This window comes from Antennarius striatus, chromosome 2 (genome assembly GCF_040054535.1).
Source record: "Antennarius striatus isolate MH-2024 chromosome 2, ASM4005453v1, whole genome shotgun sequence".
NCBI lineage: Eukaryota > Metazoa > Chordata > Actinopteri > Lophiiformes > Antennariidae > Antennarius > Antennarius striatus.
The window spans coordinates 21,871,848-21,888,580 of NC_090777.1; the positions used below are offsets into that span (position 1 = coordinate 21,871,848).

Sequence of the window (16,733 nt, forward strand, 5' to 3'; positions counted from 1 at the left end):
AAGAAATAACTGACATTTCAAGAAAACATGAGCTGTCATTCTTTATTATGTCAGAGGAAGAAATGTTCCGCACAAATGGACACGAAAAAAGAAAATCGGTGATGTCATTGTTGCAGGAGGGGGGTCATTTTCAAGGCACTGTTTATTGTGTGAACATCGAAACAGGTGAAAGACGACTGCAGGGATCAATCTTGTCAGTTTCAGGTCCCTACAGTCTTGTTTAAAACTAAACAGGAATCTCAGAGCACTGATGAATATTCAATAAGTGTTCATAAAGACACAACATCAAATAGAAATCAACAGAAGGAAAAACGTCAGTAAAATCACAACAAAATGTTGCCAACAGCTGGTATTTCACTGAAACTTCAGAATGAACCTTGAACATCAGCAAATGTTACCTGTTCAGGTGAGTAACACAAAATCTAGTCAACAAAAAACCCACACACACACCGAACGTGATTACTGTGAACGCATCGGTCACCAGGGCACATTTAACTTAAAAGAACTGAAATTTTTAGCCCTAATGTTACAAATCTTGCATGTGGTTCAGATTCTTCCCTAGTGCAAGTCAGCTGATCAACATCTGCTGGTGATCAGCTGACATCAGAAAAAAATGAGGCATGTATGTTGGCTCAGACACTAGTACAGTCAATCAGCAGACAGCTGTCAGACAGGCAAAAATTTCACATAACACCTGTACGCAACAATATGGGTGACGCTCCTTACACTCCTGAATATCAGTGTGTGAGTTTGTGTATACACTACTTGTGCGTTTACGTGTGTGTGTTCAGCCACGCGTGCTGTAGACACTGGGCGGCAGTCGATCTGCGATCAGGCTGCAGATCCAACATGGTCAACAGGAAATCGCTGAACTGCGCCGCCTGATCCAGCGGCCACTCGTACTTCTCCAGCAGGACCTCAAACAGACCCCACGGCTTCAGGCTGGAGATGTGACGCAGCTCACCTGACAGGTGAGACAGAGGGAGAGAAATGGGTTGATCAACACAAGGAAAACGTCTGCTACTAGGCTTCCAGGTTCTCACCTCTGAATAGCCAATGAGTTTCTAGAGCAGGCCTCACCTCTCCTGTTGAAGTACTCTCTGGAGTACCTTCCAGACAAAGCAAACGGAAGAGGGACCGGTCCGAGCAACTCGATGATGTGAGCGATGTGATCTGAACTCAGAAACAGTACACGCAAGTACAGCAGTACATTAGCAGCAACACTCACATACAGGACAAATACAGCAAAAAATGGAAAATAACAGCTGACATTCAGAGCCTCTCTATTTAAATTTCTTTTATCCTCTGTCCTGTAAAATCATTCATTGTACCTGAGGTCAAAGTTCAAAATAATTGTGATGTTAATATGAATTTACATCATCCTACACTCAGCACAGGATACTGTAGTAGGACGATGTGTATAATGTATATACCTTCATCTCTGGTGTAATCTTCTCCTGAGTGAGGTTCAAACAGGTAATCTCCTGTCGCCAACTCGAACGCCTGCAACACAAATCAATGGCAATACATCAGTACTGATAAAGAGACTAGTAGATCAATAAGTTCAAGATGTCTGTACCATGCAGGCTGTGCTCCAGATGTCAGCAGGCGGTCCGTATTCTGCTCCAATCAGAACCTCAAGAGCTCTGTACTGTCTAGTCTGAATGTCCTCAGTGAAGTGTTTATGCTGAAGAAACAGACAGGACAAAGAGAGGAGGCCTCCCGTTGGTCAAATATTCAGTGACAAAGACGAAAAGGGGGCAGCAATGGAGGTATCTCACCACCCAGCAGGCGTTTCCCAGGTCAGCAATCTTCACTCTGAGTTTGTGAGCATTGATAGGATCCAGAGGACTGAGGATGAAGTCTGATGCGCTCAAATCTGAAACACACAAACAGCAGCTGTCACTCAGTCATCACAAACAGCAAAGGAGAATGGATATTGCAGTCAAGATGTGTAAAATACATCTTTATGTTGATGATACTACTGTCTAGTATGATAATGTACAGCTTGAAGTATGCTGTACTGTATGTTTTCTCACCATCTCGTCCACTGGAGTATCCTGACTGCGTAGACACTGTTGACTCAGACGTTGCTGACATCACAGAACTGGAGAGCCCAGATAGGCCAGAGGCTGGGCTGGAGTATCGTCCACTGGCATGGCCGTTACACTTGTCCTCCAACCAGGAGGAGTTGGACTCGGGGCTTGTTTTCCTGTTGGCTGTGGGACAGGAAGTGTTTCCATTTACAACCAGAATCCCTAAGAGAAAAGAGGAAGGAAGACTTGAGTTACAATGTCTGTCAATGCCGCCTAAAATCCACCCGTCCCAATGTGACTCCTCGTCCATGAAAAGCTGCCCCTAGAATCTGGCTCAGATTCTGGCTGCTAGTGATGTCTATAAACATCCATTATGTTTTTCAACAGGAAGGGCTGGTGGACCCCACCACGGTCTAATGGACTGGTGCTTGGACCAAAGCTGACCTCTTCAAAACATGTGCTGAGAATCATTAGAGTAACTCTGCAGACAATCAGAATGAAGCCTGAGCTTCTTGTTGGAGGGGAAATGATCACGTAATTATGTTCTATTCCATCATGTTGTACTTTGAGACTTCATACTTACCATCCGTGTCATCATGTTGTGACAGGCAGTCCTTTTTATCCATCCTCTGAACAAAAAAGGTGAAAATGTTTATTTTACTTTTCATAGATCTCTTAAACTGTTATGTGGCTGGTTTATTACAGCTGATCAATTGTCAATTCAACTAATAAACCTGATAAAAGCTAAATATTTCTACATCCACTGTAATTGTGGTGTGTGTTGGGTGAACACTACAGTATCACAGCACCTGTAGATCCAGCAGTCTCTCTTCCAACAGCGTCTGCTGCCGCTTCGCTTTCCTTTTCAACTTCTTCTTCTTGTTCTTTGACATTTTACTTCCCTAAACACACACACACACACACACACACACACACACACACACACACACACACACACACACACACACAATGGAGCGAAGTAAATAAAAAAAGACCAGTTAAAGCTCTCTTCCATAAACACACACAGTGTTATTGACACACACTAGGTTACCATCACATGTTGCAACTGGTTTGTTTCACTAATTTGTCCAATCAGCAGCAACCAATGAGAACACAGCAGTCAGCACACCCGGACACTCACCTGTAGATCCTTGGGGGCCATGCTAACTAGAGGGAGAGAGACATGGAGGAAGAGAGAGAGAGAAACAGGAAGAAAACATCAGAAATGGAAGCTGTGAAGTTAACTGACAGGTAGGCAGACAAGCAGACAGACGGATTAGAGCTGCAAAGGAGAACAAAGAGAGGGAGACAGTTTGGAAAGCAGCCGGAAAAACAGTAGACTGACAACTGTCTGAAAACCACAGTTCCCAATGAAAGTGTAGTGTGACTCCAGTGAAGCTCCAGTAAGAGGAAAGTAAATCTTCCAGGTTCTGACAGACAGGTCAAACCTGCAGGAGAGACGTTGGACTGGAGAAACAGTGAAGAGTCATTGGGTTGCTGATTTCTTGCTGGTGCGTACTGATCCCACTGTGATCTGTGGACCAACCCACTCAGGTTCCCTTCTGTGGTTTGCTGGCAGGCTGACAACACAAGCCGACTATCCTCAGGTACATCTGGGAGGAGGGTGCAATGCCTCCCCTCACACTCCACCCTGGTCCTGTTCAAAGGCCGTTGTAGAATCCAGGAGGACGAAAACCATAAGCAGCGTCCTACATCCCAAAACCCAGATGCCAGCACCAAGAGGAGTTTGTCAGTGACGCACAACCAAAAGGAGATCCAGTATCCAGTGTGCTCATCATACTTTCAAGAATTAAACCTCCATTTGCGGCACGAGAAATCTTGAGAACTTCAGTACTCCTCTCCAGTTTAACCATGCTGGGCTTGCACTAGGAGCTAGAACGACTAAGCCACTGTGGCTCATTGTAAAAGAATTGAGCATGCCACAAAAAGCCACACTCTGTGTCAAAGACAGTGGGGCAGCACGCAGACGACCAAAACTCGTTGCAGGGGTGCGTGGGGGGAAAAAACCCCCACACGGGGGGTCCAGAGGTGAATACACATTTACATGGATCGCTCGTTATTCCTGCTGGTCATAGAGATCAAAAGTCTATGACTACAAAAAAGTATTGATAATATCTTTCATTTACCTTCTGATCAGTCCGTCACCACTCCTCCCCCCTCTCAGCATACACCATTTGCTGTTCAATTCAATTAGAACACAAACTCCACTACATAACACTTGATTCTTAATTTATTTAGATCGATCGTCCACCAATTCGCGGGTTTAGCTTGTAAAAAGTTGAATCTTTTTGTTTTTCATTGGACGGGAGGAGGTCCTGACCCGAGTGCATCGGGAGCGTTCGAGTCACTTCGGCTATTTTTTAGTTTTAGCCTTTTTTTCCTAAAAATAAGAATGCCACTGTGGCTACACAGGCTAAAAACCTTGTAGCCAATCTGGAATTTACACGCCCACGGCGACGTGGCGCATGGCTAGCGCAAGCCCAGCCGTGATGCGTTCCAGGAACCACACGCAATTAACGAATTCCGCGATCGAGTGAGGATTTATCCTATTATTTATGGTAATTTAAACGTTTATGACCCTCCCCATACTTCTACCTGTATTACCTTTTCCCACACACTGATCGACTGTTTAAAGCACTTATGTGTCTCACCTAAGTCCGAGACTTACAGAACCGAGCTAGATGCCGTAAGCCAATAGAATGTGTGTACAGTATCACGTGACTGCCTACAACAAATCCGCAATGAGGTGAAGTCGCGAGCGTTGATGCGTGAATGCGCGAGGGCGCACTGTATTCTACAACTGTGCAAAACATCATGAAACATAAAAATTTATCTTTATAATCTTTTTAAATCCTATATGCTGTAATAATATTAATTCCATGTGAATGATTATTTTTTATTTATCTTTCTTGTCATAAAAGGCCAAAAGTTTTACTTGCATTGCATAAATCAGTCAGAGAAAATACAGTCAGTAATATGGATTTCTGGTCTGACCAATCACACAACTCGCCCCTCACCTGATGACCCGGAAGGGGGCGGGGCTCCAGATCGCTGCCAGATGGTTGCTTCGGCAGCCAGTCTTCTGATGTAAACCTCATCGACATCTAATAAGATGTTCTCTGGTTTGATGTCTGTGTGGATGATCTTACATTTGGTGTGAAGATAGTCTAGACCCTGGAGGACCTGCAAGAACTCACACAAGTCACTCCACAGGGGACCGAGCACCACAGGGTAGTTCTGACGGTTCTGTGGACCACTGCCGCATCACCTGAAGTCGACTGTTTCTGGTGTGTTTTGTGAGACTCACCTGTCTGATGATGGTCTTGACACAGGCCAGAGGGAGCCCCATGTAGTTTGACTTGATGATCCACTTTAACAGCTGATGACCCAAAACCTCCAGAACCATACAGACATCTATGAGACGCTGAGGAAACCACGGACAGGTACGTATGGACAGACACTGAAACTTACAAGGGCCAGCATTGAGCGGTCAGACAGGCATACAGACAGTCAGTCAGACAGATGAGGAAAAAAGATACGGACACCGTTGACTCCAGAGATCTTGAAGTCATCAATAAGTTGGACGATGGTCTCTCTGTAGGGGTCAGAGGGGTCACTGTCTCTCACCTGTAAACAGACAGACAGGTATCCAGTCAGTCAGACAGATTAGTGCACCAGATGGTAACTGTGGAAATGTTTGTGAGTGAAACTCACACATCTGAGCAGTTTAATCTCATCCACAGCTGTCTCGGTGTAATGAGGAGCGCTCTTCACCACCTTCAGCGCCACAAAACGCTTTTTCCTGAACACAAACTCAAGAGTCAGACGGGACGCGAACAGAAGCGGCAGGAGGGACGGAAGAATGAAACGAGAGTCGTACTGTAAGTCCCAGCAGAGCCACACAGTGGAGAAATGGCCCCAGCCCAGTTTCCTGACCACGTGGTATCGCCCGTTGAAGAGGTCACCGATCTTCACAGGGTAGTACCCACCTGGAACAGGCGGAGAACAAATCGAATGAAGGGAGACAGAGATGAGGACTAAATCTAAACTGTTACTGAAATGGTCAAGATACAGTATATGGGCCCAACATCAGGACGTCTGATTGGATGATCTACAGGTACACCTTGATGTTGACACTGTTGACATCTGATTTGTTGAATAAGGAATTTAAGTCTCTCACCTTTGCAGTAATCTGAGGGGTCTTCCTGCTCTTCATCATCAGAGCCCAGCAGCTGAGCAGGGGGCGGGGTTAACTCAGGAGGGGGCGGACTAAGCGTGAGAGGAGGAGTCATCAGCTGAGGTGTCCCTGAAGCGATTATGGGAAGGAGACCGATGGGAGGGCCCAGAGTGTTGAGCGAGCACAGCCCAGGAGAGGAGCACACAGGCGTGTACAGGTGGGAGGAGACACTGGAGGTGAAGGTCACTGAGGTCAGCAGAAAGGAGTCGGGATGGGCAGGGTTCAATGGAGGACTGAGAGGAGCTTTGGCAGGAACACGTGATCGTTCAGAGGCATTATGGATGAGATCATTTGGTACAGCTAGAGGTGATTGGTCATCAGAGAGAGTCTGAGTGTCAGTTCTGTGAGGAACTCTAGAGGACTTCTGGGTAATGACGCTTGGCGGTGATGTGTTGTGGGCGGGACACGGAGATGTGGTGGGAGGTGATTGGTTGATGATCAGAGAATTCTGAAGGGAACTGTCAGGAGGAACTTTGACTCTGACTGAGTTCTCTTCTTCCGCAGAGGGTGGTGAATGGATGATGATGCTCTGGTGAGGGGGGCAGTGTGGCTGGGGCATACTCATGGGGGGCAGCAGTATGGCATCGCTGGGTAACAAGGTGGCTTGGGGCATGGGATTTTGAGGTGCTGTAGAGGACTCCTGGAGGACTTCACTACATGCTGCAATGCTTCCTGGTGACGTGGCAGACTCTGGAGTATTCTGATGGCAAGGCGGGGTGTCATTCTGCAATAATGGTGGGTGGGGGCTGCTGTTGGACTTTAGTTTCTGATGGTCAATGACATCAGGCCTGAAACAAAGGGGAATGATTCATCACAAACGTCCGGTGTGGAATCAGAGAAAGAAAATGATCAATAAAATTTATCCACAAGATCAACTGAAATGTTAACAAACACCTGATGTTTGAGAAAAGATGAAAATACTTTTATTAAAACTACTAAAATATTGACGGTTTCTCAGATAATAAGATGTCCAGAAGTTTAGTCTGAAACCAGACTGCCAACAGGATCGTGTGACCTAACAACGAGGCCTGTCAGTGGCTTAAGAAAATAAATGACAACACAGACCATGTATGTATGACAGTGCACACACAGACACAGAGCTAAATATAGCCTCTGAGTGTGTATGTAAATGTGTGTGTGTTGGTTTCTCACTGGTTCTCATCTGCTCGGACTCTCCGATGTTTTTTCCCTCTCCGCCGGTGCTTCTTACTGCCGCCAGCATTTCCACTTCCTGCTCCGACTGCTGCTTAGAGGAAGATCAGCGTTCAGTCATACTATTCACTAATGCCTCCTCATTATTCTACTCGTCACCAGTCATATTTCTCTGGCCAAACTCATCCATCTTTCTTCTGCATACTAAGATTCACAGTAAAGTTTGCATAGATGACATCAGACCATCAGACAAGCCGGTGTAATTCAGCACCAATTGGATTCAACCTAAATCTGACCAGGTAGAATCTGATCAGAATTTAAACTCACTAATAATTAAAGCGAATGAACTTTAGCTGGAGGATATCTCCAGGTTAGTCGTGTGCATCTGAGTTGTTAACGCAGACTAAGATCTTTTTATGAACTGCTTCAGATAAGAAGAATTAAATGTCAAGAGTATTCTAAATAGATTTTGGTAGAAGCAGGATCAGCTGTCACATGTAAATCTATTCAGAAACTATCCATTAAAGTCATAAACTGGGGGGGATGAAGTTGAAAATGATGAAATTGGTTTTTGTTTAATGGAGTCTGGTTGACGCAGGACCAGCAGTCCATGCTTGATAATTATACTCGAGTGTGTGTGAGCTGATCTTACTCACACCAAACTGAGAAATAGTATTCATCAAAGTAAAGTTAAAGTTAATGTGTGCTAGCCGGAAGCTAGCTGAAGTTTAGCATCAAATATCTCTGTCGTTTCGTAGGATTAAAATCAGCCTGCGAGCCGCTGTTTATTTAAAAGTTTAAATGTCTGTTTTTAAAAATGTGCTCCGGTCGGACCGGAAGCAGCTGTCACAGGGTGGCACCGCGAGCTAGCGGCAGTTAGCTTAGCTTGTTAGCAGGTGTACGGCGTCCTGATTTAACGGTTTCTCCATCAGAAAGCCGACCCGGTTCAGGACTACTTTACCTATCAACATTCTAGCTCCCGGGCCTCGAACCGGACCGTGTCAGGGTCGGTCTCACGGTCCTCCGGCTGCTGGTTTAGTCGTCTGAGCTCAAACGGAGGCCGGGTGTGAACGGGGGGGTGTTCAGACACTGACCCGGGTCAGAACAGGTCAGCAGTGTCTACATGAGCCAGCTAGCCCCGTTAGCCCGGTTAGATAACAGCCGGTCCGTTAGCTCCAACAGCAGCTTGGCGGTTCTCCCGGTGCTCCTTCCGGTCAGGAGCGTCTCTGCACCGCGTCGGTCGCGGGTCCGTCGTTTATTCGGTGTGAGCCATCTTCCGTCCAGCCGTTCATGGTCTCAACAGCTGCAGCCTGACACCGGACACCGGGGCGTGCGCATGCGCAGTGACCAGCCACGTTGAGACGGACACGTGACGGATCGTGATCGTTTTGTAAGGGGCCTAACCCCCAGTGATGAAACTATTCACGTCCGTTTCTGTGACTTCTTCATTATCCTTTGGATAGTATCATCCCTCATTTCTCCTTCCTTTCATCCAGTTTACCATCATATTTCTCTTCATCCTCTCATTCTTCACCATCATGACGTCATTTTCGTCTTCCCCTCTTCACCATAATCTTCTTCTTTTCCTCCTCCATCTATTATTTGCTCTCCATCTCTCCTCCGGTTTATTTTTAGATTCCTCATCCTAGATGTGTTAGTGGATAATAAATGCAAATACAGCAGGTAGAAAAACAGACTCAACAGAGACTTTTTGCGCTTTTGTCAAATAAAACCACCAGAAAAGCAAACCTGTTAAAATTATAACTTTATTTTTACATGATAAAATCGTTTGGCCTCCTGCCTGCTCACAATAAAAACACATTTCCAGTGCAGACTGACGTCATCATCTTCAGACACATATTTACACACTCATTTACACACTGGTAGCAAACTGTACACAGCCAGCAGGAGCATCATCACTATTGATCCTGGATCACTTTTATAGAAACAATCTGAAATGTTTATTCCCTTGTAGAAAAATGTTTCAGTAACAAACAGAGCTCAACCAATCAGAGCTCACAATCAGTCTCTGGGTGGCCCAGACAATTAGAAAACTGTACAGCGATCAGGAAGTCAAACATTCAACCTCCACGTAAATACATCAGCAGGGATTAAGCCCCGCTTCTTGTCTTTATTTTTTTGTAATTGCTTTAAGAAGCACCATAAATCTTTGTCATCATCACATGCATGCAGAAGCCTAATCTGATCAAAACTACAACTACATTTCAAACACAGGCTAAAGAAACACACAAGGCAAAAACACAGATGAGGCATTCAACAGCAATAATCAGAAATATCAGAGAGAAGAAAGAAGCTGTGATCAGTCGGCAGGAAGATCATTCAACAAACGGCTCATTAAGAAATCAGTCAGCTTTCAATTCAGCAGAAGAAACAACTGCTGAGACTTTACACTCGTTATTGCCTGACTGGTCGAGTCTTAGACTCAATTTAAGCTGGAAAACAGAGTAGGAAGTATTCTGTAAAGAGTCCAAGGAATACTCTGTTAAGAGTTCAGGAAGTCAGGAGATCTGGAAGTATCAGTAAGAAACAGTCACTTGTTGTGTCCCGAATTATATTCTTCTGTTCGTTCTGACCAGAAATTACGGCCACAAAGATCACCCGACTCTTAGTTCATTTTGATCTTCATAGTATGCTGCATTTTGGCATACTAGCAGTGTGAATGTACTGGTACACTCAGACTGACCGCTTTGAATAGGGAAGTATGAAATTTGGGACACAGCATAGGAAGTACCCTGTCAATGGACAAGGAAATATCCTGTCGGTGGACCAGGAAGTATCCTACCAGTGGACCAAAAGGTGTCAACTGAATACTCAGTTGACTGTGGAAAGAAAATGCACCAACAGGAAACACTGAACAACCTCCAGGAACTACAGACGTGTCTGTGGAGACTCCAGACCGGACTGGTTTGTGACCTCAAAAGTCTGACGTGCAGTTTGTTCAATAGAAACACCAACACACTGGAAATGAAAACCAATCAAAAGGTCCAACTTTTACTGACTTTGGTGAGCAAAGATGAATAAACTCTCTCTTGATTTCTTTTACATTATTCCATTTCCTCAGAGGCAGAACCACAATCGTCTGGTTAAATCCCAGGGTCCTCCTCAGTTCTAACTTCAGGTATTTCAACCTCTGAGAGATCATTAAGGTCAAGTGTCTATAACAGCACTATAATGGGATTTAATGGTTGATGAGGACACCAGTGGTTTGTTTACCGACGGGGGCATCAAGTAGATGTCGGTAGAGTCACATGATTTGCAATGTGAGTGGGGGTGACCCTGTTGAGAGGAAGATGCTAAGATTGGGTTGTAATTCTGGAACAGGTGTCAGTTGTGTTGTTGCACATATTTTTTTTAGCATCATGATAAAATCAAACCAGAATCTGTCCCGATGTTTAGGAGTCATGTTGTTGGGCTTTAATACTGTCAGTGACCAAACACAGCAAGCCCTAGCTGCAGGAATGAAGGTACAGCAGGGTTCGGTAGGTATAAATAGGAATACAATGTGCACACAATAAGTTAGTAACGCAAGGGTCAAAGTTGTTGCCATGAATACCCAGTGTTTTTCATTTGTTCATTTGGCAGGTTCATTAACGTTTTAGTCTCATTTCATGTGTGATTGTAGTACTCCAGCGCATCGACATGTGCTTCATTTGTTTCAGAACTTGATCATGAAAAAAACACGCTAACAAGCAAGTTAGCCATGTGCGAAGGTAACTCATCTGTATATAGGCTCAGTCTGTACAATTCATACTGAAATATTTAGCTGCCAAATCAGGCTGTGTTCACATTACTAGGCTGGAAAGACTTCAGGAAGTTGGATCTTTTTGTCTTAGTTTGACACACATTTGGTCTTTTCAAATTTGAATTTTTTTCGTATGTGGTTGAGGTGATGTGAACGAAGCCATTGTTCATTTCTGTCAATCTGCTCACAGAGGTGAGGAAATCTTTTGGTTCGATTTGTGTTGTCAATCCAATATCATGCCACCCTGAGATAATAGAAGCAGACACTATGCAACATGTATCTGGTTTACGGCAAAGATTTGCCTCTAGAAAAAGGGACGTAAGCATTAGCTGATGGTACTGCTAGCATGTTAGCTCAGTGGTTCTTAGAGAGCTTCTTTAAAAATGGGTTTATATAAGTCGTACAAGGAGGATGAAGACATGAACTCGCCAGTGGTCTCTAAGACCATAATGACATGTCATCAGATTTTTTTTCTTCTTCATCATGTGCACGGACATTTGTCTTGTCATGCTTGAAATATGGCTGCACTGCCTTCTGGTGGTTTCCAGTGGGACATTTCTTTCATTTTCATCGTAAACTTTTGGCAAAAATGCTCAAACAGGAACAAAATGAACGCAAAACATGTATGGAGCCTTTCACCATTAAGCATTCAACGTAGACCATAAATGAGCCTTTAGTTTCACCAAGCTAATAAAACAAATTCAGCAGCAGCAGGAAAAGCCCATCTGTGACTGGACTCCGCTGGGAAAGCAACACAAAAACAGGCCCAGACCCAAAAAAAGAACCATCAAATCTGATCCAATGAGACTTTCAGATGAGCAGTAGGACTCAATCCTGAGTCTTGTTTGAGATTACTACTCAACAAGGACAGGATTGATCCTTAGAAGGATCAAGGTCTAGACAAACATTTGGCACTAGTCAAATACCATCAGGTCCAACTGATTTAAAGTAACATCTAAACAAACCTGAGGATCATGGTAACTCACTCTGGACTGGAAGACTAGAAAGACTTGGATGGGTCAGGTCCTGAGGTTTGTGGGTTCCAGGTAGATTTAGTTTGAACTGGAGACAGGAACTGGAATCACCACAAAATGGGATTTAAAAACTCCTTGTTTATTGCGTTCAGTAAAACTGGCTAAAGCTCCTGACGTGAGAGTCGAGCTGGTTTCAGTAGAAAAGGTAAAAATATTCATCCAGCACGTCTCACATTAGCAGGTCGATCATCAATACTCGTGATTGGAACAGAAACTATTCACATTGTGCTTTCTGACTCCACAAAAACAGCCCAACAGCAGGGAAACCTGGGAAATGAAGTGCAAGGCAGCAGGTGATGATGACATTCCCTGATCTGATTGGTTGGATTGTCGTTTTCTGTTGTAGGGTCTGTCTGGGTTCAGGTTCAAAAACCGGGCTCTCCTGAGTTTGACTAAACACACACACACACACACACACACATACACGCATACAGACACATACAGCAGGAAGACACCGAATCCAATTATGGTCAACAGGAAGCATCTTAATCCTTCTCTTCCTCAACGGGGGTCAAGAGGTCATCACAGATCGGTGACTTTGTTCTCCACCAGGGCGGCGACCTGCTGAAGCCGATACGCTAGCTGCATCTTTTGACCGGAACTGTCCTCCTCCAGAGACAGGATGACCTGTCACACAGGTGAGAGACAGACAGGTGTCAAAACATCCGCACAACAAATCTCAAACCACCGGTTTCAAATCTTTTTTTTAAAATTTCTATATAATTCAAAAAGATGCCAGAGAGGAAGTCAGTAACCTCCTGTCATCAGTATAGCAGCACCAAGTGTCACCAAGTGACATTGTGGAGTTACCTGGTCGTAATACTTGTTGATGTACTTGTAGAGCTCATGAAGAGCAACTAGACTGTTCATCTCTGAAGCAAAGCTCTGCAGACAGACAGGACTGAGTTAATACTGTTTACCTGAGGAGGTCTCTGTTGTGGTAAAAGTACAGCTGCAGGAAAAGTGACCAACCTCCTAAAAATCATCGTCCTCATCATCATTATCACTGTCTTGATCACATTTATGTATCAGATGAGTAGATGACACTCAGAGGCTTTCAGCCTAAGTGTTCAGGCCTAAATCTACATCATGACGTTCACCACTGCTGACCCAAAAGACCCAGAACAACAGAACCGTCTAGATCAGACCCAGATGGTTTGGGCTGCTGTTCTGTGGAGCTACAAAACCAAAGGGAACCGTTTGAGGCCCTTTGAGGATGCTGTATTGATCTACTTAAACTGTTTCTGCTTAATTATTAACAAATGATCAATAGAATACTTTACCATTAAACCTGATCGATAATGGAATTTAAATCACTTTGCTTCCAGCTGTATTAATGCTTCATTGAGTTGTGTTCACTAACCCCAGACAGTTCAGTCAGTGTTGAATTCATCTCCTGATAACAGCCTGAAGCAGCGCTGTGGATGTCACTGTAATACCTACACATGCCCATGTGCGCTCACACACACACACACACACACACACACACACACACACACACACACACACACACACACACACACACACACACACACACACACACACACACACAGTTTATATGGTGTCACATTAGTACATTGTTTCCACGGAGACGATGTATTACAATGACAACAAAAACATCTCACCTTTCCACCAGTTGCTTGTATCGTGGTATCTCTCTGGCATACAGCAGTTTGTTGACAGGAGAGTCCTGATTGAACAGATAGGTCCCATGAGATCACATGACTACACAGCCAGTAAACACCACACAGCCAGTAAACAGACAGACAAACAGACATACAGTCGTACCCGTCCCACTTTGTGTTCAGAGGTGGTGCAGGAGTCGATGAAGGTCTGAGCGATGACGGACAGGACAGCGTCGATGCTGTCAGTCACTTGGACATCCAGAACAAACTGCGGGTTCTTCAGGATGTTAACCCAGAACCTGAGAGGGAGACTGGACACACACAGACGGGTAAGACACATGGACAAGTCGCAGAGACAGACAGTTGTATGGTCAGTCTCACCTGTTGGTCTTCCAGATGTGGACGGTCTCTGGGTCATCGATGCCATGTTTCTCTGCCATGTCATCCAAGAAGTCAAAGAAGAATCTGACAGCGATGGGAGGAGGACGCTTTGTACTGAGGATGGCCAAGAAGACGTCGTCCACAAACTTCTGCAGCGTCCCCTAGAGAGACAGACAGGTAAAATGTCAGGTGTATTAGTGTGTTACCTCCATGGACAACAGTCTGGTCAGGTAAATATCAGGTATGTTAGCGTATTACCTTCATGGACAGTAGTCTGGTCAAGTAGATCTCAGGTATGGCCTTGGCTCGCTCTCGGTCCCTCATGCTGCTTTTTCTGTGCTTTGGAATTTCTGGATCTTCGCTGCTCTTCACCAGGTGCCACAAACGCAGACCCTCCTCCTCCTCACTCTCTAACATTGGCGTTTCTATAGCAACCACAATCATAGCCACAATCAATCATTACAATGATCAATAAGAAAGCAAAGGGATTCAACCCTTTTGTCTGACAATCCAACTGAGGCTTTGAAAAAATATTTATAAAGTAAAAATACGCAATAAAATAACATGTATGTTGTTGTTTTTCTCTCGTTTTCCTTTTCTTTGATTCTGGTTCTTACTCTCTCCAGTCTGGAACACCTGGTTGACTCCAGTAGAACTCTGAGAGCGGGGAATCAAGGCAACTGTTGCTCCGTCTGGAACCTGAAGAACATCAGAGGAGGGTTTCTTATTCAAACAATGGACTGTTGTGGAGAACCTTAAGACTCCCTGCGATTGGTCAGTTGTTACCTTGTAATGTTGCAGAGTATTGAGTCGTTTCCAGCGACCTTGAACCACTGCTGTGACATCATCATCTGACAGAGTCAGGTGACCTGCCTGGCCTGAACGCCACTCTGTCAAACACAGAAAAACAGATGACTAAAAGTTCATGAATTTACATACGAACACAGACGTCCATTTCAAACAACAGCATCACAGTAAACATGGTTGTGTTGATGTCACTTGTTGATGGCCTGCGAAGGTGAGACAGGTGTGTATGGACATACCCAAGTCAAGACTATCTGCTGCTGGTCTCTGAGAGAATGGAGCTCCTCTATAAACCTGATCCAGGATCTTATCCTTCACCTGAACACAGACGGGAAAACAGGTGAGAGACAGACCAGCAGGTAGACAGATGAGGAGCAGACAGACATGTACCTGTGTGATTGTGTCTGTGTCAAGAATTTTAACAGGACAATGTTGAACTTCACCTCCATTCTTCACCAAAACCGTAAGAGTCTGAGAAAGAGAGAAAAGGTGAGTGTAGGGAGGCAGAGAGACAGACAGGTACACACAGACAGTCAAGATAAATGAACGCCAGGCTTTGAAAACACCATGTTATATTCAAGGCACTATGATGTCCAGGTGTGTTACTGTTGGCTACAGGTGAGTACAATAATAAACCTAAAAGTTTTTCAAATAAATTTTATTTTAATGCACAAAAAAAATTATTTGGGGACACTGTACACTCCCTTTCAAAGCAAGAAAGTTGGGATAATATTTTACAGAAAGTTAAGAATATAATGTTAAAAAAAAGGTGTGTTAACATCTTTATTCGCAAACTCAAAAATCTACTGTAAACTAATAAATGCTTGAAGATTCAACTTTCCTGAGAATCAAAAGCTAATATTTAGTTGCATAAACACGGTTTCTGAGAACTGCTTCACATCTGTAGTGCATGGAGTCGATCAATGTCTGGCACCGGTCAACAGGAACTCCAGCCCAGAACTATTGTGCAGTGTGCCCTCGTTACACATGTGTTCCAGGAACCACACGCGAATAACAAATACCAAAACATAACAACAAACTATTTATTTTATTATTTACAGTAATTTAAACATTTATGAACAATCCCCACATTGATATTAAACCAACTTCTATCAGTATTACCTTTTTCCACCCTCATATCGACTGTATTTTGTATCTCACGGAAGTGCGCTACCTTCCAAGACTCAGGGAATATAGCGCACTTCCGGATGCTGTCAACCAATAGAATGCGTGTATGGTATCACATGACTACTTACTAAAAATCCTCAATGAAGTGAAGTCACGCGTGTTGATGCGCGAATGCGCAAGGGATTACTGTATTACTCCTTTATTAACTTCTTGAGCAAAGAATGTTCTTCTTCTGAACAGTCTTAAACGACCCATTTTACTCGAATCCAGCATCATTGCCTTGATCCTTAAAGAATTGCAATTTATTTGAAAAGGCATCTTTGTCACCGTGGCTTACAGCCATCGATAAATCCGGTCTCCCAGGAAAATTCAAGGCCTGGATGTACCAGCACACGGAGTCCTGCCTAGAATACTCTGGCCCCTGTTAGTCTACGAGGTACCAGTAACAACGGTAGAGGCACTAGAAAAGTCCATCAGCCAGTTTGTCAGGAGATGGCTGGGGCTCCCTCGGTCCTTCAGCAGCATTGCCCTGTATGGCCATTCCAACAAGCT

The 16,733-nt window shown here is 44.3% G+C and overlaps 2 protein-coding genes across 5 annotated transcripts in view; both read right to left on the minus strand.

Moving 5' to 3' along the window:
- Positions 1 to 15: 15 nt before the first annotated feature.
- srpk3 (SRSF protein kinase 3) lies at positions 16 to 8,775 on the minus strand. Of its 3 annotated transcripts, XM_068333206.1 has the most exons (17): positions 8,408 to 8,775; positions 7,447 to 7,537; positions 6,238 to 7,082; positions 5,938 to 6,046; positions 5,772 to 5,859; positions 5,597 to 5,684; positions 5,365 to 5,471; positions 5,075 to 5,240; positions 3,178 to 3,203; positions 2,846 to 2,938; positions 2,620 to 2,665; positions 2,040 to 2,258; positions 1,782 to 1,879; positions 1,580 to 1,687; positions 1,434 to 1,503; positions 1,081 to 1,173; positions 16 to 964 (listed from the first exon to the last, which is right to left on the minus strand). In XM_068333206.1, exons 1-17 carry the CDS (start codon positions 8,415 to 8,417, stop codon positions 774 to 776), a joined length of 2,448 nt encoding a protein of 815 aa, XP_068189307.1. In that variant the 5' UTR covers positions 8,418 to 8,775; the 3' UTR covers positions 16 to 773. The 3 variants fall into 3 exon arrangements, 2 of the variants coding, with proteins under 2 accessions (XP_068189307.1, XP_068189315.1); XR_011037978.1 differs by lacking the exons at positions 16 to 964; positions 1,081 to 1,173; positions 1,434 to 1,503; ... (1 more) ...; positions 1,782 to 1,879; positions 2,040 to 2,258 and having other exon boundaries at positions 2,636 to 2,665; positions 3,178 to 3,745; XM_068333214.1 differs by lacking the exons at positions 16 to 964; positions 1,081 to 1,173; positions 1,434 to 1,503; ... (3 more) ...; positions 2,620 to 2,665; positions 2,846 to 2,938 and having other exon boundaries at positions 2,950 to 3,745.
- A 421-nt stretch (positions 8,776 to 9,196) lies between these two features.
- plxnb3 (plexin B3) overlaps positions 9,197 to 16,733 on the minus strand; it is a 45,745-nt gene continuing 38,208 nt past the window's right edge. For both annotated transcript variants that reach the window (XM_068336889.1, XM_068336898.1), the window contains 11 exons: positions 15,444 to 15,524; positions 15,293 to 15,371; positions 15,036 to 15,139; positions 14,867 to 14,948; positions 14,508 to 14,674; positions 14,250 to 14,410; positions 14,032 to 14,179; positions 13,869 to 13,933; positions 13,607 to 13,682; positions 13,054 to 13,128; positions 9,197 to 12,870 (listed from right to left, as the gene is read on the minus strand). In XM_068336889.1, coding sequence (XP_068192990.1) covers positions 12,766 to 12,870; positions 13,054 to 13,128; positions 13,607 to 13,682; positions 13,869 to 13,933; positions 14,032 to 14,179; positions 14,250 to 14,410; positions 14,508 to 14,674; positions 14,867 to 14,948; positions 15,036 to 15,139; positions 15,293 to 15,371; positions 15,444 to 15,524 — 1,143 coding nt within the window. In that variant the 3' untranslated portion in view covers positions 9,197 to 12,765. The remainder of the gene's footprint in view (positions 12,871 to 13,053; positions 13,129 to 13,606; positions 13,683 to 13,868; positions 13,934 to 14,031; positions 14,180 to 14,249; positions 14,411 to 14,507; positions 14,675 to 14,866; positions 14,949 to 15,035; positions 15,140 to 15,292; positions 15,372 to 15,443; positions 15,525 to 16,733) is intronic.

Bases quoted from the DNA above. Each gene is read 5' to 3' on its own strand.
- srpk3 (XM_068333206.1), bottom strand. The intron at 5,472-5,596 runs GTATCTTTTTTC...AGCGTCTCATAG, and splicing joins CTCTGGAGTCAACGGTGTCC to ATGTCTGTATGGTTCTGGAG. The intron at 2,939-3,177 runs GTGAGTGTCCGG...GTGTGTGTTTAG, and splicing joins TGGCCCCCAAGGATCTACAG to GGAAGTAAAATGTCAAAGAA.